This window comes from Pongo pygmaeus, chromosome 20, assembly GCF_028885625.2.
Source record: "Pongo pygmaeus isolate AG05252 chromosome 20, NHGRI_mPonPyg2-v2.0_pri, whole genome shotgun sequence".
Taxonomy (NCBI): Eukaryota; Metazoa; Chordata; class Mammalia; order Primates; family Hominidae; genus Pongo; species Pongo pygmaeus.
Window position 1 is genome coordinate 16,313,177 of NC_072393.2, and position 25,334 is coordinate 16,338,510.

At 46.4% G+C, this 25,334-nt stretch overlaps 1 protein-coding gene across 1 annotated transcript; it reads right to left on the reverse strand.

The window, feature by feature from the left end:
* Nucleotides 1–1,076: 1,076 nt before the first annotated feature.
* Nucleotides 1,077–20,889, reverse strand: LOC129020915 (cytochrome P450 4F11). The gene is made up of 13 exons (XM_054465840.2): nucleotides 20,862–20,889; nucleotides 20,241–20,439; nucleotides 16,792–16,936; nucleotides 14,766–14,819; nucleotides 14,548–14,675; nucleotides 12,169–12,290; nucleotides 11,220–11,490; nucleotides 9,779–9,845; nucleotides 9,454–9,583; nucleotides 2,156–2,289; nucleotides 1,996–2,060; nucleotides 1,699–1,781; nucleotides 1,077–1,304 (listed from the first exon to the last, which is right to left on the reverse strand). The coding sequence occupies exons 2-13, from the start codon at nucleotides 20,436–20,438 to the stop codon at nucleotides 1,127–1,129; spliced, it is 1,575 nt and encodes a 524-aa protein (XP_054321815.2). The 5' UTR covers nucleotide 20,439; nucleotides 20,862–20,889; the 3' UTR covers nucleotides 1,077–1,126.
* Nucleotides 20,890–25,334: the final 4,445 nt, after the last annotated feature.

Consider the following 25,334-nt stretch of genomic DNA (forward strand, 5'->3'; position numbering starts at 1 on the left):
TGTAGCAAGGGAGGGAGATCAGCTAGAGAAGAGATTAGAGAAGTCAACAGGGTTTAGTGATGCATCATCCCTTAGGCTATGAAAAGAGATCAATGTTTGTAGCAGGATTTTATTTTGAGACACTGACTGAGGTTTCTTTCATTCTCCTACCACCTCACACCGTCAGGTGCCTTCACCACCCTCAGGAAAAAAAATATATATATATATCTTATATGCACAGCCCTCTAGGAGAAGAGATTGTTCAAGGAGCACAGATATTAGAACTGTCACCTTTGAGTTCCAAAACACAGCCTTTAAAGTCACGGTAGAAATAACGCTCTTGAAAGACAACATTCTTTAACAGCCAGACTTTCTGAGAGAGGAAATAATAATGGCTCCATATATTTAGCATTCATTGTGTGCCAGGCACAGTTCTGAGTCCCTTATATTGAGACCTCAGGAAAACCCTGATATAGATAATGTTGTTGTCTCCATTATATGGTTGAGGGAACCGAGGCACAGAGAGAGGAATTAACTTGCTCAAGTCACGCAGCAGAGCCAGGACTTGAGCCCAAGCAGTCTGGCTCCAGATCCTATGCCTCTGAAGGTAAGGGAAGAGAGTCACAGAGGGAACGCACTGGGAGGGGGAGAAACAGGGGTGGGATGTTGGTGGAAAAAGGAACTAAAAATTTCTGAGAGCCTGCCAGGGTGGCAGCTGCACCCCTTTCCCTTTGTTCTGAGCTGAGGACTCCAGTCTTGGGAGGACATTCCCAGGACAGATGAAGGGATCTGCCCCTATGGTTGCTTCTTGCTGAATCAGAGTCTCAGTCTTGCTCCTTAAACCCATTCTTAATCCTGTCCCTCTCCTGCTCAAACACCTCCCAGGGCTCCCTACTGCCCACAGGATAAAGTTTTTACTTGGGCTCTGGGAGAACCCACTAAGGGCCTAGGTGCCCTCTGCTCAGCCAGAAAGGCCGTCAGGGTTTTGGGTTCAGAGACATCACCCTGCCTCCACCCACTCACCTCCCTTTCTTAGATCCCACCAGTCCCCAGGAGCCCCATGCTGGCTGTCAATGAGGCTCAAGCAGAGGTGTCAGCATAGTTTTATTCCTGGGACTCTCCAAAGGTGGGTGGGTGGGTAGGACAGTCACTGTGAGTTCACACCCAGGGGCTCCACCCGCAGCCAAAGTCCACCCTCTGCGCGCAATATCAGCTCCGGCTTCCTGCGGGGTTCAGTGTGGGTTGGCAGGATGCGGAAGTGCAGCAGCGTCAGCGCCAGGACCACCTTCATCTCAGCCATGGCGAACGCCTGCCCGATGCAGTTTCTGGGAGCAAAAGTGAGGGAATCTGACTGGCCCATGACCCCCATCCAGGCCCCATCGTGCTTAGAACTTGGCCTGGGACCCCGAATCGCACCCAGATCGGCTTGAGGGGCAGAAAGAGGGGCTAAGTGTCCATAGGACTCCCATGTGTGCTTGCATATCCCTCAAACCTGGCCCAGGCTCCTACCCCCAGTTCAGATCAACAGATGAAGGAGGGGACTCTGAGCACACCGCAGACCCCTCTAGGACCTTCCCAACCCCATTCTGTGAACAGTTACCCATGAACTCCTGAGGAAGGAGGGAAGGAGAGCTGGAACTGGGACCATCTGTAACTTCCCCCTTTTTGGGCCCCTGCACCCGTCATGCCATCTCTGCCTCAGACACAGGCCACCCTTACCTGGGCCCTGCCGAGAAGGGAATAAAAGCCAGAGGTGACCTCTCCTTGATGTTCTCTTGGTCGAAACGGAAGGGGTCGTAGACCTGCAGGTGAGACCAAGAAGGCCTGCTGGGTGGGGTCTCCTAGTTGGGTGGGGTCTCCCAGTTGTCTCCAAGATCTCCGGCCTTGGAGAGACATTTTGGCAGATGTGTCTCCATTGAGGGGAGGTGATGTTGGATTTTCCTGGTCAAAACCCTGTCACCTCCTCTAGGAACCTTAGAATGGACTCCAAAAAGGGTGGGGTGAGGGAGGCAGTACCTCAGGGTCTGGCCACACAGTTGGGTTGTAATGGATCCCGATAATACTGATGAGGCAGACAATGCCTGTGGGAGAGAAGAGGGCAGTCAAGACAAGGCCCCCCTGCCTGAGGGACCCCTCTTGCTACCCAGGAGGCTCCTCCCCCTGAGGCTGTGAGTACCTTTGGGGATGACCCGGCCATCTGGGAGCACAATGTCCTGGGTGCAACATCGGGAGATGACAGGGACTGGGGGATGCAGCCGGAGGCTCTCCTTAATGCACATGGTCAGGAAGGGCAGCTGGGCCAGGTCGTCCCTAAGAAAACACCCCAGCCCCTACCATTATTAAGGGAACAAAGACACAATTCTCCAGCTTCTCTGTTTCCAAGCAAGACTTTTTCTCCCTATCACAAAATAAATTCCACATGGATGAAATACTGGAGAATTTAAAAAGCAGAAAAAAATTAGAAAAGCAGAGAATTAGAAAAGTACAAGAAAAAAATGTTGCCGATTTTTTAAAGATTATTCTGAGGAAAACACAACACTCTGAAGCCAACTATTAAAGAGGTTAACATATTGGCATAAAAGTAAATATCCTTTATGGCAAGAAAGCAAACATAAAATGCAAGTGAATAAGAAACAAAATACCCGGATCCAGTGTTTTGCTCTTATTCATCATTGTATTAGAGATAGTAGCAAATGCAATTAGACAAGGGAAAAAAAAAGAAAGGAATGCAATTTGAAATGTGGCGGTGGCAGATGGTGATTTTATACTTAGAAAAACAGAACACTTCACTGGAAAACATTTATAAACATTTAAGACCCAGTAAGGGAGCTGAATTGTTTGCTTAATCTTTCTTCTTTTTCTGTGGCTGTTTAAAATTTTAATACATTGTACACTTAAGTGGCTCTAAATTTAAAAACTATAAAACATCCTCTACCCCATGGCCCAAAGTCACCTGCTTCTTCTCCTCACAGGTTGCCTAAGTTATTATTATTTTTATGTATCTTTCTAGAGCTAATTTTTAGTATCTTAAAAATATGAGTACATCATATACTATACACATATTCCATATCTTTTCTCATTTAACAATATGTCAGTCTTTTCTTGTGTAGCTCCTGGGACTTGTATCAAAATAGGGTTATCCCTACTCTGAAGCTATAAAATAATTTTCCCATGGTTTCTTCTAGAGCTTTTAACAGCCTTTAAAAAAAAACTATGTACTTGAGTAATCTAAACATTGTCTTATTATAAGACATGGCAACCAGATTGAGTTGATTTTTTTCCAGGAAAATAACAAGCATCTGGAAAAAGATAAAAGATAAGATATTAATAATAATGATAATAATGTAAAATGTCTGAATTAAATTTTAACAAGAGATATAAAGTCTCTGTATTTCAAATGAATTTATACATTTCCCTCTATCTGAATAAAAGATACATTTCACCATAGCAACAAAATATGTAAGGACTGATTTAACAAAACATGCATATGATATCTAAGCAAATATTTTCAGCACTATTAAAAGCTTAAATATTATTTGAATACATTAATAACCATTTTACTATGACAAACTATGTGTCAATATTATGATGTTACCTGTTTTTACACATATCAATCATATATCCAAGTCAAACAAGAGAATATATTCAGTGCAAATGATAATCTATCTAATTTTTAGGAACTTGATGAACTTACTCTAAACTTTTTTGGGAAGACAAAAATCATGAAGAGCTAGGTCAATGTGAAAATAAAATATTAGAGAAGAGGAAGTCGGCTTAGGCAAAGAATGCATGACTAAGACCTCAAAAGCAAATGCAACAAAAACAAAAATAAAGAAATCGGTCCTAATTAAACTAAAAAGCTTGTGCACAACAAAAGAAACAATCAGCAGAGTAAACAAGCAACACACATAGTGGAAGAAAATATTTGCAAATTATGCATCTGACAAGGGACTAGTATCAAGAATCTACAAGGAACTCAAACAAATCAGCAAGCAAAAAACCAAATAACCCCATCAAAAAGTAGGCAAAGACATGAATAGGCATTTCTCAAAAGAAAATGTACAAACGGTGAACAAACATATTTAAAAATGCTCATCACTAATCATCAGGGAAATACAAATTAAAACCACAATGAGATACCCCCTACTTCTGCAAGAATAACCATAACTAAAAAGTCAAAAAACAATAGATTTTGGTGTGGATATGGTGAAAAGGGAACACTTTTACATTGCTGCAGCAAATGTAAATTAGTACAACCTCTGTGGAAAGCAGTAAGGAGATTCCTTAGAGAACTAAACATAGATCTACTATTCCATCCAACAATCTCACTACTAGGTATCTACCCAAAGGAAAAGAAGTCATTATATGAAAAAGACACATGCACACACATGCTTATAGTAGCACAATTCACAATTGCAGGGATATGGAACCAATCTATGTGCCCACTGACAAATGACTGGATAAAGAAAATGCGGCATATATACACCATAGAATACTACTCAGCCATTAAAAGGAATGTCTTTTGCAACAACTTGGATGGAGCTGGAGATCATTATTCTAAGTGAAGTAACTCAAGAATAAAAAACCAAATATCATATAGTCTCACTTATAAGTGGAAGCTATGCTATGAGGATGCAAAAATATACAGAGTGATATAATGGACTTTGGGGACTCAGGGAGGGATGTTGGGAGGGAGGCAAGGGATAAAAGGTTACAAATTGGGTACAGTGTACACTGCTTAGGAGACAGGTGCATTCATCCATGTAACCAAAAACCACCTGTACCCCACCCCCAAATTATTGAAATAAAAACAGAAGAGAAAGTCACTCTACCAGATATTAAGACCTATTACTGTACTGTTACAGTAAAAAATGTAGCATGGCAAAGCTGCAAGAACAGAAAAACAGACCAAAGAACAGAATAGGGAGCTCAGAGACAGATATGTGAATACGTGAAAACCCACATCTGGTAAAGGAAGCCCCACAAAACCCTGGGAAATGGATGGATAGTACATCTACATAAGAAAATGTGGACAAAATTGGCTTCATATAAACTAACCAAAAGTGCCCCCAAGAAGTCAAAAGGCAACAAAAGACAGAAAAAAAGATTTATTTTAATACATAGTCTCATAAGTAAATATGGGAAAATAACCCAAAGGAAAACAGCAATGTAAGATGATCTCTTCCATAAAAAGAAAAAAAAATGGCAAGAGATATTCTATCCCACTCTTATTTAAGGAAATGTTCACTAAAAGAAGAAATATGCAGACTGACAAAAATTTAGTGTGGTGAGTCCTCAAAGATCTAGGGGCAGAAATACCATTTGACCCAGAAATCCCATTACTGGGTATAGATCCAAATGAATATAAATCATTCTGTTATAAAGATACATGCATACATATGTTCATTGCAGCACTATTCAGAATAGTGAAGACATGGAATCAACCCAAATGCCCATCAGTGATAATCCAGATAAAGAAAATGTGGTTCATACACACCATGGAATACTATGCAGCCATAAAAATGAACAAGATCATGTCCTTTGCAGGAACAGGGATGGAGCTGGAAGCCGTTATTCTCAGCAAACTAATGCAGGAACAGAAAACCAAACACCACATGTCCTCACAAGTGGGAGCTGAACAAGGAAAACGCATGGACACATGGTGGGGAACAACACACTCTGGGGCCTGTCACAGGGAGGGGTTGGGGAAGCGAGAGCATCAGGAAGAATAGCTAATGGATGCTGGGCTTAATACCAAGGTGATGGGTTGATAGGTGCAGCAAACCACTATGGCACACGTTTACCTGTGTAACCAATCTGCATAGCCCGAAACTTAAAATAAAAGTTGAAAAAAAAAAATAATAATAATAATGTAATACTCTTGGCGAAGTTGTGGGAAAGCTGGTGCCACCAAACTCAGCTAACAGGAATAGATTTTTTATTATTATTAAAATTGTAGAGTAAAATGGCCTTTGATTCTGCAATTGCACTTTTGGGAATTTGTCCTGCAGAGATATTCACACAAATAAGCAATGATCACTGTACACACATGTACAGTGTGTGTACCTGACTGCAACAGGTTTAATTTAGCAAAAGTCTGAAACAAGCTAAATATACATTGATGGAAAGAGGTTTAGATAAACATCCACACAACAGAACACTAGTACCATAGAATACAATGCAACTACAAAAAAGGAGGAAATAGGTCACTAGCTGTGTCACACAATGCAGGCTGGAAGGTAAATCAGTACAGAGATTCTGGAAGGTATATTGGCCTTATCTACAATAACTGGAAAGATACACAAGGCTTTCAACAAAGGTGTGAAACAAATAAAATATGGAATGTTATGCCATGCTAAAAAAAGAACAGCTGTAAGACACACTGTTGAGTGGCAAAAATAAGCCACTCAACAGTGCTTATGTATGTATTTACATACATGTTCAAAAATGCATGTATGTAAATAGCAAAGAGCAAAATACATAGTGTGTATATATATAATATATATATTTCTATGTATATGGAAATATATACATTTCATTGACTCCTAATTATTAAATTAAATAAACATATTAATAACATATTATAATTTAATAATTAGAAATATATATAGTATATATAGTGTGTATGTATATACTACTCTATATATAGAGTATATATATACACACTACATATAAGTATATAGTATATATGGAAATATATATTTCTATGTATATGAAATATATACATTTCATTGACTCCTAATTATTAAATTAAATAAATATATTAATAAATTTAATATATATTAAAATATACAAATATGTATATATTTCATTGACTCCTATTTATATCAATAAAATACATAGTATATATATGGAAATAGATGATAGAGATAGATCGATGGATGGATGGATAGATAGACAAGAAGGATGAATAGATAGGATAAAGGATGGATGGATGGATGGATGAACAGATGGATAGATGTATAGATAGATAGATAGATAGATAGATAGATAGATAGATAAGCAGACAGTTAGATGACAAATTGATGTCTCAGGAGACCCCTTTAGGGAAAGGGAGGATATTAGGTGGAGTGGTGGGAATGTCAAGGTTAAACCCTGTCTTATCTGTAATGTCTCATTGAGTCCAAGAAGAATCTGTTCTCATCATTGTTTTTGTAAGTCAACACTCATTTTCCATGTATAAATGCAAAATAGAATGGTATTCAGCCTTTAAAATGAAAAGAATCCTGTCATTTGGTGACAATATGGATGATTCTGGAGGACATTATGCTAAGTGAAATAAGCCAGGCACAAGAAGACAAATAGCAAATGATCTCAATTATCTGTGAGAGCTAAAATAGGTAACATAGAAATCACAGATACAGAAGAAAATGGTGGTTGCCAGAGGAGGGAGGAAGAAAGAACAAGAAGATGTTGGTCAAAGGGTACAAGTTTCCATTAGACGGGAGGAAAAAGTTTTGAGATCTATTATATGCATGGTGACTACAGTTAATAATAATATATTATGTTTTCCAAAATGGCTAAAAGAGAAAATTTCAAATGTTCTCACTGCTAAAATAATAAGTATATGAGGTAATGGATATGACCATCAGGTTGATTTCATCATTCTGCATTGTGTACATCATAACATCCCAGTGTACCCCATAAATATATATAATCAAAATTTGTCAATTAAAAATAAAGACAAATTGAAAAACAAACTCATTTTCCAAAACTCATATTTTGAGAAAAACAGAAGATCTTAAAGATACATTGTTAGTGTGCAGACCTGTGTCTATTTTATGTACTCCTACACGTATAGAAAAAGAGAGCATGTGTTCATATACAGTGGGCATCAGGATAGCCATTTTCTAGGACACACAGAAAACCATTGATGATGGAAACTTCCAGAGTGAGGAGTGTGAGGCTTAAGGAGGAAGCTCATTTTTTATCAAAATTTTTGGACACTTTTTTTAACAATGTGTAATTTTGCTTGAAATCTTGGTTTTAAAAGCATAAAAATGTTTCTCCACCTTACAGGACTCTGTGCTGAGCAAAGGCTTGGATGTAAGGGCGCTACCTTCAAAAGGCCTGTCCGGCTCAATGTCTCCTCTCCATCCCCAGCTCCTGGCCTGGCTCAGACCTCAGAATGTCCTTCCCTGGGACTTCCTTCTACAACTGGTCCTCTCCAGTATGCCCTCGACACTAGCCCTAAAAAGATTGTTCTGCTACCTGTCCCTTCCCATTGCCCTTGAGTTAAAATTGAAGTTCTTGACTTTTTTTTCCATGTATTCCACACCCAGGCTCTGCTGCCATCTCCAGGTTCATCATCTCATCATGACTCAGTTTCTCCCTCTCTATTCATCTCTGTTTCTTTCTGTCTTCCCTCTCTCTTTCTTTCTCTCTCGCTTTCCTTCTCTCTCCATTCTCTTTTTTATGACCTTCTCCCTCCGCCTGCACACAAGCCACTTCTCTCTTTCCCTCTTTTCTTTCTCTTCTCTCTGTTTCTCTTGCTCTTGGTCTCTCTCTCTCTCTTTCTCTCTCTCTCTCTCTGTCTCTCTCTCTCTCTCTCCCTCCCTCTCTCCTCTCTCGACCTTTGCCTAGGCTCTCTTCTTGACCTAGAGCCCTATTGCATCCAAATATCTACTGATCATTATTAAGGATCTCAACTGAGACACCTCACTTTTATTTTCATCTATTCATGTCTTTTAGAGAAAAATTCTCACTATGTTGTCCAGGCTCATCTTGAAGTACTGGCCTCAAGTGATCCTCCTACCTCAGCCTCCTGAGTGGCTGGGATTACAGGTGCCAGCCACCGTGCCCGGGTGAGACACTTTCTGTATCCCCAGTCATGCTTCTCTTGTTCTCAACTTCATCCCTGCCCATGTGGGCTGGGAGTTTCCTGTCCTGGGACTGTTCCCCCACCAGGCTGGGAGCACCTGGAAAACAGATCGCAGGGCTGGATCCTTCCAAGGTCTCCAGAACACCGAAAGGTGCTAGATACAAAACTGGGGATAGGAATGCAGTGTGGGAGCGTTTGCTGAATGAAGACTGGATGGATGAACAATGCAGGTGTTCTGGATAGGAATGAATGACTTTTACCCTCAGGTCTCCCTTATAAATCCCTGGACTGTACAACAGGATTGAAATTAGGGTACGGAAGAGCAAACATTCAGAAAGTGAAGATGTTTGAAAAAACATGATAATTCAGTGAAAAGAGGAGGTGGAGGAGAAATTCATTTGCTGAACACATGCTAAGTGGCATGATCTGCCTTCACATGCTGTCACCAATTCTCCCAGCAGCCCAGGTCCCAAAAGCCTGCAAACCATCCCCTGCTGGCCGGGCTGTGTATTAAGCCCTGCTTCTGAGATTTGCACTGATTCCCACTAAGTGATAATGGAAGAATTGACAAAAAAAAAAACTCCCTCCCTCCGCCCACCTGAGGAGCAGAACCAATGAGAAAAGATCAGGAACAGGCCAGCACCTGCACTCACCACTCAATCTCTATGGGTTCACGGTCCTTCAGAAGCTCTTGCACTTCTTGCCGGCACCGTTCCTGGTATTCTGGGTGCTTTGCAAGGTGGTATAGGACCCAGGAGAGACCACTGGCTGTAGTGTCATGGCCTGAGGGGCAGCCAAGCAAAACTGGGTTTCTGGGCTGCTTCAGCACCAGAGGGTGGAGAGCACCCAAACTTTGAGGCCCTCAGGAGAATGTAGGGGGGGGAGGATGGGCAGATGAAGTGATCCAGGGTCCACCCACTATGTCCCTGGGATGGAGAGGCCCCTGTCCCCACTGTAGTCCCACACTGAGACCCTCACCCTCAAACATGAAGGTGTCAGCTTCTGCTCTTATGTCCTCATCAGACAATTCCTTCCCATCTTCATCCTGGAGAGAAGGCAAGACAATATCCCTGCCCCAAATCACACCAGCTCTGAAGGCTCTTGAGTCAAACCTAAGACAATTTCTGAAGATCCATCCTCCTTCCAGAAACCCAAGCCCATCATGCACTCCTAGATGTCTCTTGGTCACCACCATCACAGCCCACCACCCACAGGCTTCCCCGCTGGCTTCTTCACCTCCTATTTGGACCTGCTGGGAAGAGTCAATGACCTATGGATATTTTCTTGTTTCGAATAATGAGGACTTTTGGAGTAAAGCATTAACTGGCAACCTGGGTTGCAGCATATTTCAATGGCAATTTCGCTTGGAGGTTAGAAATTAAGTATTGGCTGGGCGTAATGGCTCACGCCTGTAATCCCAACACTTTGGAAGGCCGAGGCAGGTGGGTCACCTGAGGTCGGGAGTTCGCAACCAGCCTGACCAACATGGAGAAAACCTGTCCCTACTAAAAAAAAAAAAAAAAAAAAAATTAGCTTGGAACAGTGTTGCATGCCTGTAATCCCAGCTATTCAGGAGGCTGAGGCAGGAGAATCGCTTGAACCTGGGAGGCAGAGGTTGCAGTGAGCCAAGATCACACCATTGCACTCCAGCCTAGGCAACAAGAGTGAAACTCTGTCTCAAAAAAAATAAAAGAAAGAAAGAAAGAAATGAAGTATTACTCTGAATGTATTTGCTCACATTCTAGAGCGGTAAACTCAGAGAATCCTTCTTATCTTTCCAGAAGGCATCTGGGTTATAAACCTATAAACCTACAGGCATGGCAATCTCACTGGAAAGGAGTAGTTTTTATTCCAGAACAAAGCAAACATTCTCTCTCTCTCTCTCTCTTTCTCATTCCCACTCTCGCCCTGGAAGGAAGAAGGGGCAGATGTGCTAGTTATCCTATGTAAGCCCCAAGATGTATACTGTGGGGCCCCTCTCTGCAGTGCATTCTGGTGTATTTACAGGTAAAAACATTATGTTACCCTAGAAGGAATACGGGAATGGAGAGCCAGCTCTACAATCCTACTCTGGTTGCTGCTATTGCTGTGAATGATGAATAGGCTGCTGTGATCCAGGGGTTTGGTGCATCTGTCATCATAGATACAGACATAGACATATAGATATGCATAAAAATGTGTCAGCCTAACTTGCTAACATGTAAGTAGAGTAAAATCTCAGGCTCCTCACTATTTCAAACTTAGCAGTCCCCTGCCAGCTGAATTCCACAGAGTCATCTCTCAAACCTATCTCTGACCTGTCTTTTTCAAGCATGTTCCATGGCTCCCAGTGCCCTTTGGATCAAGTCCAACTTCTTTCATTTGACAGAGGCATAAATCTCCACTCTGCTACTTGAATTCACATCCCAGAGAAGCCTACCTTGCTCAGCAGAAGCACATCAATGAAGTCTAAAGTCTTGGACTTTGCCTTGTTCTTGAGGAAATCATCAATACCCTGAGTGGGGAGGGTGCGGCGCCGCTCCTGGATGACGGCATCTGTGAAGTCGTGCACCAGGTGGCAAGCCCTGCGGAAGCGCTGCCCGTCAGGAGTGAGATAATACAGGAAGTCCGTGTGCAAGAGAATCTGCTGGTTTCTCTTTTCTACAAAGGCACTGAGCTCCAAGATGGCGGCAATATATTCACTGGGCTTCCTGCATGAAGGAGGTAACAACTTAACATATGCAAAGTCCCAGGAGCACCTCTCACCAGCAGCTAGAAGCTACTGCTCATCAGGAAATTGAGTATCCAGAAACAGCCAGGAGACTTGACTCTCCAAACTCTCTTCTCTGAGGCATCCCATCTCTGAGAGCTGCCTCCATGCACCCAGGTACCCAGAGCATAGCTTGGACACCATGCTTCTCTCCCATCTCTCCCACCCAGTATCCAGCCTGGACTCTTTTCCTTCCAAAAACTGTTCACAAAACTCAGACCTCACCGTCTTCCAGCTCTTTCTGACCCAGCCCCCACCATAACTGACTTGCATTCAATGTCTGCTCCATGTAGCATCTACATGACAGGCAGACCTCCACAGAGCTCAGCTGTGACTACATCTGTCATCGGCTCAACCCCCTTCAAAAGATTCCTGGGAACCTCCTGATAAAGTTCATGCCACTTTTCCTGATTTTCAATGTCCTGAAATCTATCCCCTGTCTACTTCCACAATCTCATGTCTACTGTCTCTCTCCCCTTCCCCATCCTTCAAAGCCCAGCTATGACACACAGAAAGTGCCTTCAGAAAGGCACTTCTGGTTACCCCGATCAGCCATCCTTTTCCAACCTATTCCCTTGGGTTCGAGGCCCAAGTTCTCAGGTCCTAGGAAAGGACTCACTCCTGACAATTGCTTTCAAAGCTGAAGACACATTTCTGCAGACTGTCCAAGGTCATGAGGCTGACGTGTTCAAACATGTCCAGTCTGGCGCTGCCCTCTGAGGCCAGGCGCTGCCACTTGTCCTGGCCAGAGAAAAAACAGAGCCAAAGCTGGGAACTGCCTCCTGGGAGCACCTTCCCAGACCCAAACTTCAAGATGGACTCCCCGCAATCATCCTCCTGGTCCTCTGCCCCAGGTACCCATCCCCAGGAAGGACCAGCCTTGGATAGGAGTGGAAACTGTTACTATTAGGAGATAAAGACTCATGGCTGGGAGTCGAGAGACCTGGGTTCAAGTCCCAGTTCAGCCTCATATGGTCTGTGTGCTCTTGGTCAACCTCCTGCACTCCCATAGGTCCCATCTATCAAATCTTCAGTAACAGTTAGGACAACATGCTTTGGGGCCAGATAAACCAGGACAGAATCACTGCTCCACCACTCCTAGCTCACTTGCTATCTGGTTGAACTTTGGCAAGCTCCCTAATCTCTCTGGACCTCAGTTTCATAGTCTGCAACAGGGCAAAACCAACCAAAGCCCCACGGGGTTATTAAAATTAAATTACAAAATATGTATCATGGAGTTGGCAAATGGTACTGTTTCTGGGATATGGTGAGTGCTCAGTAAATGTTGGTTTTACTCATCTCCATTGCTATAAATTCATTTCAAAAATATCCCTATTGTGGGAGGGGAACACTGCACACTGGGTCCTGTCAGGGGTTTGGGGACAAGGGGAGGGAAAGCATAAGGACAAATACCTAGTGCATGTGGGGCTTAAAACCTGGATGATGGGTTGGTGGGTGCAGCAAACCACCATGGCACATTTATATATACACACAGATATATATACACACATATGTACACACACACAAACACACACACACACACCCTGTAGTTGTTTGGGCCATTTCTCAGAATTGTGTTTGCAGAGAACAACATTGAGAGATAAGACAATGACTGCTCCTGGACACGTATCAGGCTTGCTTCTGCTTGCTAAAAAAGCAGATTCCCGGCCGGGTGCGGTGGCTCACGCCTGTAATTCCAACACTTTGGGAGGCCAAGGCGGGTGGATCACGAGGTCAGGAGATCGAGACCATCCTGGCTAACATGGTGAAACCCTGTCTCTACTAAAAATACAAAAAATTAGACGGGCATGGTGATGGGCGCCTATAGTCCCAGCTACTCAGGAGGCTGAGGTAGGACAATGGCATGAACCCGGAAGGTGGAGCTTGCAGTGAGCAGAGATCACGCCACTGCACTCCAGCCTGAGTGACAGAGTGAGACTCCAGAAAAAAAAAAAAAAAAAAAAGAAAACAGATTCCCTAAGCCTAGTGCTCCTTTCCTTCCATGCACTGTACTGCATGAGCAGGCAACTATTCAAACCTCTCTGTGGCACCCCGTGGGATTTGGGTGGTTTGGAGAAATTATGCAAACCAAGAACATGCTGCCTGCTATGCTGTGAGTAATAAATCGCTGTTTGTCTCTGACCCAGGACTCTCGTATCTCCTTTCAGAATCCATGAAGTATTAACAAAGCTAGCTTATCAGCTTGCAATTAAGAAAAACATCCTAAGCACTTTACAAAATCCCAACTCCCAATTCTTCACTTCTCCCTTTGCACTGTGATTTCCAGCAACTTCTAGTAAGAGATGGAGACTGTTTTATGAACCTTTGAGTCTGTGCTGACCTAAGCCTGGTTGAACTTTGAAACATTGCAGAGAAAATGTCCAGAGACATTACAGTCTCCTGGCCGTCTCTCAGAACCCAGTCTGTGCCATGTGAACAGCAGGGTGCCTCCTGGAGGCAGAGAAACACGTGGAGAAAAGTCCAGGTGTCACAGCTGAGGCCATCTAGGTCAGCCTAAAGCTAGCAAAGCCCCAAACAAACGTGAATAAACTGAGCCAGGATCAGCAAAGCTGCCCACATGACCCACAGCTGTTCATGTACCAAGAGTGATCCCATCCACATGCAGAAGAACCAGCCAACTGTCTCACACACTTGTTAAGTATAATAAACCCTTCTTGCTCTAAACCAATGAGTTTTCAGGCGGTTTGTACTCAGCAATTGCTACTATGCAATCTTCATCTTTACTCTCTTGAGTCTGAAGGATTTCTGTGAGAGAAGCATGGAAACTCACACATTCTGAGACATACTATGTGCTGGGGACATGAATCCATTACCACCTTTTAAGTAGAGATTATTATTCCCATTTTACAGATAGGGAAACCAAGGCTCAGAGAGGAAGAGCATTGGCCCCAAAGCACAGCCAAAATTCCAGAGCAGATATGCCTGTGGTCCCTCTGCCCCAAGGCTCCAGCTGGGACCCAGAGTTCAAGGGACTCACGTGCATGATGTTCACACTCTTGTTGAAAATCTTCATATAAGGCTTCAAGATGTTGAAATGGAAGGCAGGCGTCAACATCCGACGGTGGCGGCTCCACTTGTCACCACCACTCAGCAGGAGCCCATCCCCTGGCAGGGCAACCAAGGACAGTGGTCAAGGGCAGCACCCTCCCTTATCCCTAAAGGATATCCCCAACCCCATTCACCTCAATTACTCACCCAGCCAGGGCTTCAGGAAGCCGTAGAAAATCATATCCTTGGGTGCGACAGCAGCTGACATGATTGAGGACCATCAGTGGCCATGGAGAGGGGTAAGAGAAGGACTTTGGGTATGGAGGAATGCTCCCAGCCAGGGGTGTGCACTTCCACTCATCCCACCCAGCATAGCAGGAAGAAGGCCAAGGGTAGAGGAAGAAGGGAGGATGGTGGAGGAAAGAGAGACCAGACCAGGCTGCAGCGACAGAGTAGAGCAATAACACAGCATGCCCCAGCACACAGTGACATATCTCCTACGTGGTCCAACATGTTCTGCAACACCTGAGCATAGCTCAACACTCTACAGAATGCCTTTACAGGGATCTAGGACACTCTGTCTACTCCCAGCACTCTCTGCTATCTTCTGACATGGATCTGGGACCTGGAATATTGCCCTGACATTGTTAACATTCCCTGACATGGCCAAAACACACATGACAAACCCTAAATGACACAACATGCTCTGCCATGGACCTGAGATGGTCTGATATGACTTCTGTGTACCCCAATGACGGGTCCCAGATAACATTTAAATATGATGTCATTAATGTCCTAAACATGGCCAGGGTATAACCAAGCTTATTCTTCAGCATAATTCAAATCTACCCTAAGACCTAACTCTACTAAGACTCAAATAATATCTCAGACAGTTCTCAAAGATTCCCTGGGTCCTACACCTTGGACAAGCACCAAACATGGCCAAGACATTTGAAGTAGAATAAAAAGACAATCTCACACTACGTCTCAGAGAAGAACCAAAAAGACTCTGACATGCCCCAAATGTCCTCAGCCGCAACTGAGCCCGGCACATGATGACTTCTCTGTATGATCCCAGGTGGAATCATATACCAGATACAATCAAATATAATGTAGAAAACATAGGCTATCTATGGGACGCTTGGGAGAAAGGTGGGCTTTCTGATTGGAACTGGGCTTCTGAGACTCATCGTTGACACCATATGAAAAGGCAAAGTGACACAGAGAATAGTAAAATCGAGAGAAGGAGACAGATTCCCAGTGATGTGGATTAATTGACACCTGGATCCAACTATGCCTGAAGACCACTCTCCCCAGACTTACAGCACGTTGATTCTCTTTATTTGCTTAGACCACATAAGTTTGAGTTTCCATCACTCACAACTGAAAGAGACTTCAGCAGCCAGAGAGAGCTGAGGACCTGCCTAGAGTCACTCAGCATCCTGAGGTTACAGCCATAGTTTCTGTGGGATGCTTAGTCTGGCCCCTGCTTAGTCTGGCCTGTTCAAGCACAAGATGAGCAGAGGTAAAGAAAGGGCCCCAGACTGGGGTGGGATCTCCTACTGGAGATTGCTGGGGCCTGGAGCAGGAGAGCCATGAATAGGGTGGATGAGTGACAGGATGAGGTAAAAGGAATAAACTCACCAGACTTGAACATCACATAAATAGCAGCCCAGATTCTCCACCAGCCTCAAATCCCCCTAGTGCTGTAGGCTTAGGGACAGACAAGGCTGATGCCAGGCCTGGCAGGGGGACCTGGATACTAATGATGTCCATTGCATCACCCTTCCCCTTGCTTTAAAATCTTTTTACTCATTTTTCCAGCAACTCCTTCTCCAGGAAGCCTTCCAATCTGCCCCCAGGAAAGACCTTGTTCTCCCAGTTGTCACACCCATCACCTTCTTGCCAATTCCTGACTCCATAAAGTTTGAGATGTCTCTGTCCAGATCCATTTCCTCAAGCATGGGGCTTCCTTGAGGACAGGGCTCTAAATTGAGGCTTCTTGGAGCCCCAGTGGTGCCCAGAACACAAAGGCAGAGAGAGATGGCAGTGGAGGGAGGAGACGCTGACATGGGGGCTCGTGAATACATGAAGGAAAGAGGAACATGGCTGAGAGAGAAACAGGAAGAGGGGCCTGGGTCCTGCAGGGGCCACACAGAAGCTTGGGGAGGGGAGAGGCTAGAAGACCTTTGATGTTTCCCAGCCCCCACCACCACAAGCTCTGCACGGGTACCTGAGGCACTGGTGATAGGCCGGATGATGTCAGGGTGGCATAAAATGAGGAGGGGGAAGGTAGGACCCAGCCACAACTTAAAGCCCTGGGGATATGTGGCCACCAGCTGGGTGAGTGTCTTCATGCCCTCTTCCGTGGGAGTGATCTGAAAGCAAGGCAGAGGCTGTCAGCCCTTGTGATGGTTAATTCTAGGTGTCCTGAATTAACCATGAATTCCATGTGACTGAGCCAAGAGATGCCCAGATAAAACATGCAGGAAAACATTATTTCTGGATGTGTCCATCGGTGTATTCCAGAAGAGATTCTCATTTGAATAGGTAAACTGAGGAAGGATGATCCGCCTCGCCAGTGGGGATGGGTGTCATCCAATCCTTTGATGGTGCAGGTACAACAAAGAGACAGAGGAAAGGGTGGATGTGCGCTGTCTTCTGGAGCTGGCTCATCCATCTGCTCCTGTCCTTGGACATGAGAACTCCAGGTTCTCAGGCCTTTTGGGATTCAGACTGAATTTACAACACCAGTATCCCTGGTTTCTGGCTTGCAGATGCTATATCATGGGACTTCTTCGCCTCCATCATCACATTTTTCAGTTCCCTTAATAAACTCTCTCTCTCTCTCACACTCTCTCTCTCTCTCTCTCTGTCTCATACATGCATGAGATATAAGCGGGAAGATATCCTGTCAATTCAGTTTCTAAAGAGAACCCTGAGTAATGCACCTCCCCACCAGGAGCCACAGCAAGTTCCCCCTGCAGCCTCCAGATGTGGTGCAGCCTCTGCCCTGAGCAGCGTGTCTGGATTCTGAACAGCTGCAGAGAATCTCTGCTGACCCCTGCTCCTTCTCTCTTAGGGCTGTCTCCAAGATTCAAAGATAATGGCCAGGCGTGGTGGCTCACACCTGTAATCCCAGCACTTTGGGAGGCCATGGTGGGTGGATCACCTGAGATCAGGTGTTCGAGACCAGCCTGACCAACACAACGAAACCCCTGTGTGTGCTAAAAATACAAAAATTAGCCAGGCATGGCGGCTCACACCTGTAGTCCCAGGTACTCAGGAGGCTGAGGCAGGAGAATCACTTGAACCTGGGAGGCGGAGGTTGCAGTGAGCTGAGATTGCACCACTGCACTCTAGCCTGGGCAACAGAGCGAGACTCTGTCTCAAAAATAAATAAATAAATAAATAAATAAAAGATCCAAGAGCAAATACCAAAGCAGAGGGAGAAGGCAAGCTGTCTGCTCAAGAAGATGTGTTTTCTCATCTTGGAAATGGTTTCAACCTGGGGACGGCCACATGGAAAAGTCCCCATGGAAGGAGGTTTGTGGACAGCAGTGTGGCCTCAGGACATGTCCCTGAGGCTGGTTCCTACATCCCTTTCACGTCCTGGCTGGTCCGCACTGGCTGCTCTTCCTCCCACACTGGGGACATTCCATTCTCAGCAGCCACCAGGCATAGAGGAGTGACTCTAAACTGTCCACAGTAAGCATCTCCTGCAGGCCAGGCTCTGTGCTAGTGCGTCCTATTCACCCTCCACTGCACCCATGGACACGCCCATCAATCTTGCCATTTACAAGAGAGCAGACCAACGCCATGTCCCCCAAATGGGAGAGCAGGTCTAAGTCGGAGGCCAAGGTCTGCGGAGTCAAGGACAGCTTCTGAAAAGAGAAGGGAGTGGCCAACTTTTATTCAGGCAGGTAACAAGGCTGACTGGGACATGCTGGTGAGGAACAGCAAGATAGGAGGAAGGTGCCTCCAGAAAAGGAGGCAGCAGAAGACTGCCCACACTTCTCTTCTGGACCCTCTGTGTCCCTGTGTATGGAAAGGGGCTCAGAGCTAATTCCTGTGGGAAAGCAGCAGCACAGAGATGGGCAGACACAAGCAAATGGGCCAGGCAGGGAGTAGTCCCTGGAGAGTGGGCTCAGGAGGCCTCAAGTCCAGCAGTGGAAAAGGTGCAAATGCCAGGAGATCTTTGCTTTGTGCACCCATACCACTCCCACAGGAGCCCCTCAGAGGTGCAGTAATACAGGGAAGACAGGCAGGTAAAAGATTCCAGCAGGCTGGAGTGGGAGGACAGGGAGGTGAGAAAGACTTAGGAGGGCACATCAGAGGAATGAGTGAGTGAGGAGAGGAATGAGTGAGTGAGGAGAGGAATGAGTGAGTGAGGAGAGGAATGAGTGAGTGAGGAGAGGAATGAGTGAGTGAGGAGAGGAATGAGTGAGTGAGGAGAGGAATGAGTGAGTGAGGAGAGGAATGAGTGAGTGAGGAGAGGAATGAGTGAGTGAGGAGAGGAATGAGTGAGTGAGGAGAGGAATGAGCGAGTGGGTAGAGGAATGAGTGAGTGAGGAGAGGAATGAGTGAGTGAGGAGAGGAATGAGTGAGTGAGGAGAGGAATGAGTGAGTGAGGAGAGGAATGAGCGAGTGGGTAGAGGAATGAGTGAGTGAGGAGAAGAATGAGTGAGTGAGGAGAGGAATGAGTGAGTGAGGAGAGGAATGAGTGAGTGAGGAGAGGAATGAGTGAGTGAGGAGAGGAATGAGTGAGTGAGGAGAGGAATGAGCGAGTGGGTAGAGGAATGAGCGAGTGAGGAGAGGAATGAGTGAGTGAGGAGAGGAATGAGTGAGTGAGGAGAGGAATGAGTGAGTGAGGAGAGGAATGAGTGAGTGAGGAGAGAAATGAGTGAGTGAGGAGAGGAATGAGTGAGTGAGGAGAGGAATGAGTGAGTGGGTAGAGGAATGAGTGAGTGAGCAGAGGAATGAGTGAGTGAGGAGAGGAATGAGTGAGTGAGGAGAGGAATGAGTGAGTGAGGAGAGGAATGAGTGAGTGAGGAGAGGAATGAGTGAGTGAGGAGAGGAATGAGTGAGTGAGGAGAGGAATGAGCGAGTGGGTAGAGGAATGAGTGAGGAGAGGAATGAGTGAGTGGGTAGAGGAATGAGTGAGTGAGCAGAGGAATGAGTGAGTGAGGAGAGGAATGAGTGAGTGAGGAGAGGAATGAGTGAGTGAGGAGAGGAATGAGTGAGTGAGGAGAGGAATGAGCGAGTGGGTAGAGGAATGAGTGAGTGAGGAGAGGAATGAGTGAGTGAGCAGAGGAATTAGTGAGTGAGCAGAGGAATGAGTGAGTGAGGAGAGGAATGAGTGAGTGAGGAGAGGAATGAGTGAGGAGAGGAATGAGTGAGTGAGGAGAGGAATGAGTGAGTGAGGAGAGGAATGAGTGAGGAGAGGAATGAGTGAGGAGAGGAATGAGTGAGTGAGGAGAGGAATGAGTGAGTGGGTAGAGGAATGAGTGAGTGGGGAGAGGAATGAGTGAGTAGGCAGAGGAATGAGTGAGCCGCCTCCCTCTCTTCTCTGTGTTCCCACACCCCAGCCACCCTCAAAACCCAGCTCCCTGAGCCCCATTCCTGACCCTCAGGAACTCCACGCATCCTGAGATCCCAGACCCGTCCTGCTGACAAACTCACCAGGCCCTGGTGTCCCCAAAACCAGTTCTGTTTCGGGGGTTGAGGAAAACACTGGATGTGGCGGCAGTTGTCATAGAAGGTGTAGGTCCAGGCCAGGACGCGGGCCAGTAGCCAGGAGCCCCCAACCAGCAGCAGAAGCAGCCACGGGGATGCTGCCACGGGCCCAAGGCCCAGCCAGGACAGGCTCAACTGCAGCATCCTGCAGGGCAGCCGGGATGGAGGGTGAGATCCTGAGGCCCAGGGAAGGGCCCAGGAAGCTCCAGGGACAGTGGAGAGGGGCAAAAATGGACAGTGCTGGAGGCAGATCAGGGAAGGCTCTGAGATGGGTAAACAAGAGCTGAGATCTAAAGTCCAGAAATGCCCAATGAAAACCAGCAGCCAAGTGGCCTCCAGTTACACAGAAAGGGAAAGAGAGAGAGAGGCTGATTAGAATCCAAAAAGGCCCAGCCTGAATCACTGGGAGGTTGCCAGGGGTCCGGTTACCAGGAAATCACCAGTCTCCCAGGCCGGCAGCCTTGACCCACCCCAGCCTTGGGCAGTCCCCTCCCCATCCCAGGCCAGGACCCTCCAGCCCTGCCACCCCCAGCCTGGCTCCTATCAGGAGCAGCTTGTCCCACACACCCTCCTCTCCCCCTCTGCTAGGAGGTCTTTGCCTCTGGCCCCTGATTCAGGGAAGGCTGTGGGAGGCTGGGCTGGGCTGGGCGAGCCAATCCCCATAGACTGGGTGTGTCTTCCAAGCCTGGGCAACCAACCAAAACCTGGCGTCGGGCCAGCTGGGTGCAGAGGAGCCAGCTCAGGGTGACACAGCATGGGCACAAGATCCGCAGGTCTCAGCATCTCACACCTGAGTGGGAGGGGATCTTGAGGAAGAGTCAAAGGTGACTCTGAGCCCCAAAGTTTAAAGCCACCTTGCCCTTCCAAGGCAAGGGTGTGGCAGATAAAGTCGTGAACTTGAGAGTTCAGGTGGCAGGGGAGCGGGGCCAGGCCAACCCTTATCCGAGATCATGTTCTGAGCTCCTCGACACATGTGGTCCAGGAGTTCATCATGCACCATTTCTCAGTGCAGACTTAGGAGATTGAGACAGAAGCTCCTGGCCTCTGGCTTCACAGTCTGGCAGGAGTTCAAGTCCTGCCTCCAGGCAACCCAGGGCCTGGGTCGAGACATGACTGACAGGAGTAGGAACAAACTATCTAACTGTGCTGGGGATTACCCGGTCAGATTTTAGAGATAAAGAGCCCCGCTGGAGGAGAATACCTGGAGGCTGGATTCAGCATAGGAGGACAGAGAGGGGGGATGGGAGGTAAGGCTGAGAGGGGCCATGAGTGGATGGGGCCAGGGACAGGAGGGCAGAGACGGGGGACCCTGAGTGGAGTCCTTATTCTGCCCTCCCCTTGCCCTAACTGTGGGCAGTGAGCCCCTCCTAGACTCAGGCTTCCCATCTGAGAAATGGGATGTTAGATGAGGCCTTAGAGGGGGACAGAGGAGGGATTACAGGAAAATGGGCCTTAGATGGGGACAGATGAAAGATTCTGAGGAGGGAGTGAAGGGAAGGGGCTGGCAGCTAGCACTTTAGCTGCTGTGTGTCAGTCTCTGCTCTTTGCAAAAGACAATATGCAAAGTTCTTTTACTGTGTGCTGGACTCTACATAAAGCACACCTACCATGTGCCAGGTACTCTGTATACATGTTGTGTACCGTGTGCCGAGTGCTCTATGTAAAGTGTGCCCACTGTGTGCTGGGCACTCCACAGAAAATCTTGCTTCTTTGTTCTCGGTCCTCTATATAAAGTGAAATTTGTTCAGAGTAACTTATGTAAAGTGTACCTACTCTGCACCTGCCGCTCTATATAAAGCACACCTACTGTGTGTCTGATGCTCTACGTAGAGCATGTTTACTACATTCCTGGTAATCTATGTCAAGTGCACTTACTGTATGCCAAGTGCTCTACACAAAGTGTGCTTACTCTGGGTGCTGGGTACTCTTCATAAACTCTGACTCCGTGTGTCCGGTACTCTACATAAAGCACACCTACTGTGTGCCAGATGCTCTATATAAAGTGTTCTTTCTGTGTGTCGAGTGCTCTACATAAAGTAAAATTACTCTATGCAAAATTCTTGACATAAAGAATGCCTACTGTGTGCAAGGCACTCTCCACAATGCACTCCTACTGTGTGGCAGGGGCTCTAGGTAAAGCATGCCTACTGTGTTCCACCTACTCTAGGTCAAGTGCACCTGCTCATGTCAGTTGCTCACCTGCACCACCATGCCCAAAGCCTTCACACCAACCTCCCCTCGGTTCTCTGAGCCAGAGCCCTGGGATTGTTGCAGAGACCCGAGTGATGGCATCCAGAGAAGGGAATGCGTCCATTTAACACAAGAGCAAACTGAGTCTCAGAGAGGGCAGGCCTCTAGCCCAAGTTACAGAGCTCACAGGAAGCCAGGTTTGTGAGATCCTGAAGCCCAAACCTTTTTCCTCTGCCATGCTGTTCTGCACCCATTCATTAGGGTCAATGCCATATTAATACAGGGACATTTATAATGGAGGAATCTCAGGCAATGTCGTGGTCCCAGAGGGGAAATATCTTGAGGCCCTTGGATCAGCACCTGGCTCCTCCTCCCACACCCAGGATGCTCCACCCAACAGAGCCAGGGCTCCCCTCTTGGCCCTCCTTGGATCCTGTCCAGAATTGCCCTGCTGGGTGGACTTGGGTGAGGGGGTGCTTGAAGGATGGGGCTCCTAGAAGAGCTGCTAAGCAGGAGGTCAGGGAAGACAGTGCTCCTGACACTGGCTGGGTGTTGGGGAGCCCCCAGGCCTCCCCCACCCCACCACCACTGCCAGCTCAATCAGCCAGGGGATTCAGGCTCCTGGCCCTACAGCCTCATTGGGGTAGGGTGCATCCCCCAAAATCCCCACTCCCTCTGCAAAGACAGACCTCACCTACTGGCAGTTCCATCCGTTAGGCTCAGGGAGCAAAGCCAGAGTTTGATGAACAGGCGGGGTTCTAGGGACACAGAAGAAAGTGCTCCCAGTGGCTAGAGGGGTTCGGCACACTGTAGACCACCTGTGTGCCTGGGATGAGCAGGCAGCCTAGAGCAGGAATGGTGGCTACCACCATTTGCCGACATAACCCACACAGCCTGTTTTAAGTCCTTTAAGTATATTAGCCACCTTGTTTTTCATTTTACAAATGAAACATTAAGCCTGGAAGATATTTAAGTGACCACCCACAGTCACACAGCTGGTGGAGCCAGGCTGTACACCCAGACCACCCACCCAGCCTCACATTGTGCCACCCTCACCACTGGGCCGTGCTCCTTCACATCTGTAATTGGGTGTTTTGGTAGCACCCACCTCATATGGTTGTCATAATACTTAAAACAGACAATGCATGCAAAATGCACAAGGCCGACTAAAGGCTCAGCAAGTGCAACTCACTGTTCCTGCTGTTACTGTGGTTGCTGGGTAAGCTGGATATAGGGTCTGACCTGGATCCCGCAGGGGGCAGAGACATTGCCTTGTGCTGTATTGAAGAAGGGCCCTAAAGGTCCAGCCTGTCCTCACCACCTGCTCTCTTTAGGTGTAGATTATGACTAGGGGAGCAACCTCCTAGGCACAGGAGCCTTGGCCTGAATCCAGAAGAGTTATCTGTGGTGAAGTAGCAACAGAAAATTTGAACACCTGTTAGGTGTTAAGGCAGACTCACAGGTGGATTCTTGTGGGGCAGATGTCAGCTGTTCTGGTTCTGGGAGCTGAACAATCCATGGAGCCCAGCCTCCCATCCAATAAAGACATGAGCTCTGCACAGCCCAGCTACTGCATCCATGAGAGTCTCTGCTTAAATGCCCCCCAGCATGGAGACCTCAGCACACATACACACACACACACACACACACACACACACACACACAGCCTATGCCTTTACAGCAGTGGTCCCCAACCTTTTTGGCACCAGGGTCGAGTTTCGTGGAAGACAATTTTTCCACAAGCTGCAGCAGGGAGAGGAGAGGCAAAGATGGTTTCAGGATGATTCAGGCACATCACATTTATTATGCACTTTATTTCTATTATTATTACATTGTAATATATAATGAGGTAATTATACAACTCACCATCATGTAGAATCAGTGGGAGCCCTGTGCTTGTTTTCCTGCAACTAGATGATCCCATGTGGGGTAATGGGAGACAGTGACAGATCATCAGGCATTAGATTTTCATAAGGTGCACACAATCTAGATTCCCTGCATGTGCAGTTCACAGTAGGGTTTGCACTCCTATGAGAATCTAATGCTGCTACTGATCTGACAGGAGGCGGAGCTCAGGCAGTAATGTGAGTGATGGTGAGCAACTGTAAATACCGATGAAGTTTTGCTCACTCACCCACCGCTCACCTCCCACTGTGTGGTACAGTCCCTAACAGGCCACAGACCAGTACCAGTCTGCTGCCCAGAGGTTGGGGGCCTCTGCTTTACAGAATATTAGAGGGTAGATACTCTACGGAAATGGCCTCAAACTCAACCCATTCTAAATCAATGAGAAAGGGGATCATTTAAAATGCATCTTCCTCTATGTGCACTCATGTCAAAGGAGGCAAGATATGAGGCTAAGGGAGTGAGGTACAGAACAGCAGGTATGTCTGCAAGATTTTCACAGAAATTAGGTGAACAGTGCACAAGTACATACACTTCTATCTGTCATATTTGTATAAATAAACTCTAGCATGAATAATTTTTAAGCTTAGAGTATAAAAGTTTATGGGCCGAGCACTATGGCTCATGCCAGTAATCCCAGCACTTTGAGAGGCCAAGGTGGGTGGATCACCTGAGGTCAGGAGTTCGAGAACAGCCTGGCCAACGTGGTGAAACCCCGTCTCTACTAAAAATACAAAATTACTAAAAATACAAGAATTATCGGGGCATGGTGGTGGGTGCCTGCAATCCCAGCTACTCGGGAGAATGAGGCAGGAGTATCACTTGAACCTGGGAGGCGGAGGTTGCAGTGAGCCAAGATCACACCATTGCACTCCTGCCTGGGCAACAAGAGTGAAACTCCATCCAAAAAATAATAATAATAAATAAATGTTTATGTACATATAA

Coding starts and splice junctions, on each gene's coding strand:
- LOC129020915 (XM_054465840.2), bottom strand. CDS start 20,438: ATGCTGCAGTTGAGCCTGTCCTGGCTGGGCCTTGGGCCCGTGGCAGCA. Junction 11,491..12,168: donor TTTGAAAGCAATTGTCAGGA/GTGAGTCCTTTC, acceptor TCCTTCATGCAG/GAAGCCCAGTGAATATATTG. Junction 2,290..9,453: donor GAACCCATAGAGATTGAGTG/GTGAGTGCAGGT, acceptor GTGTTTTCTTAG/GGACGACCTGGCCCAGCTGC.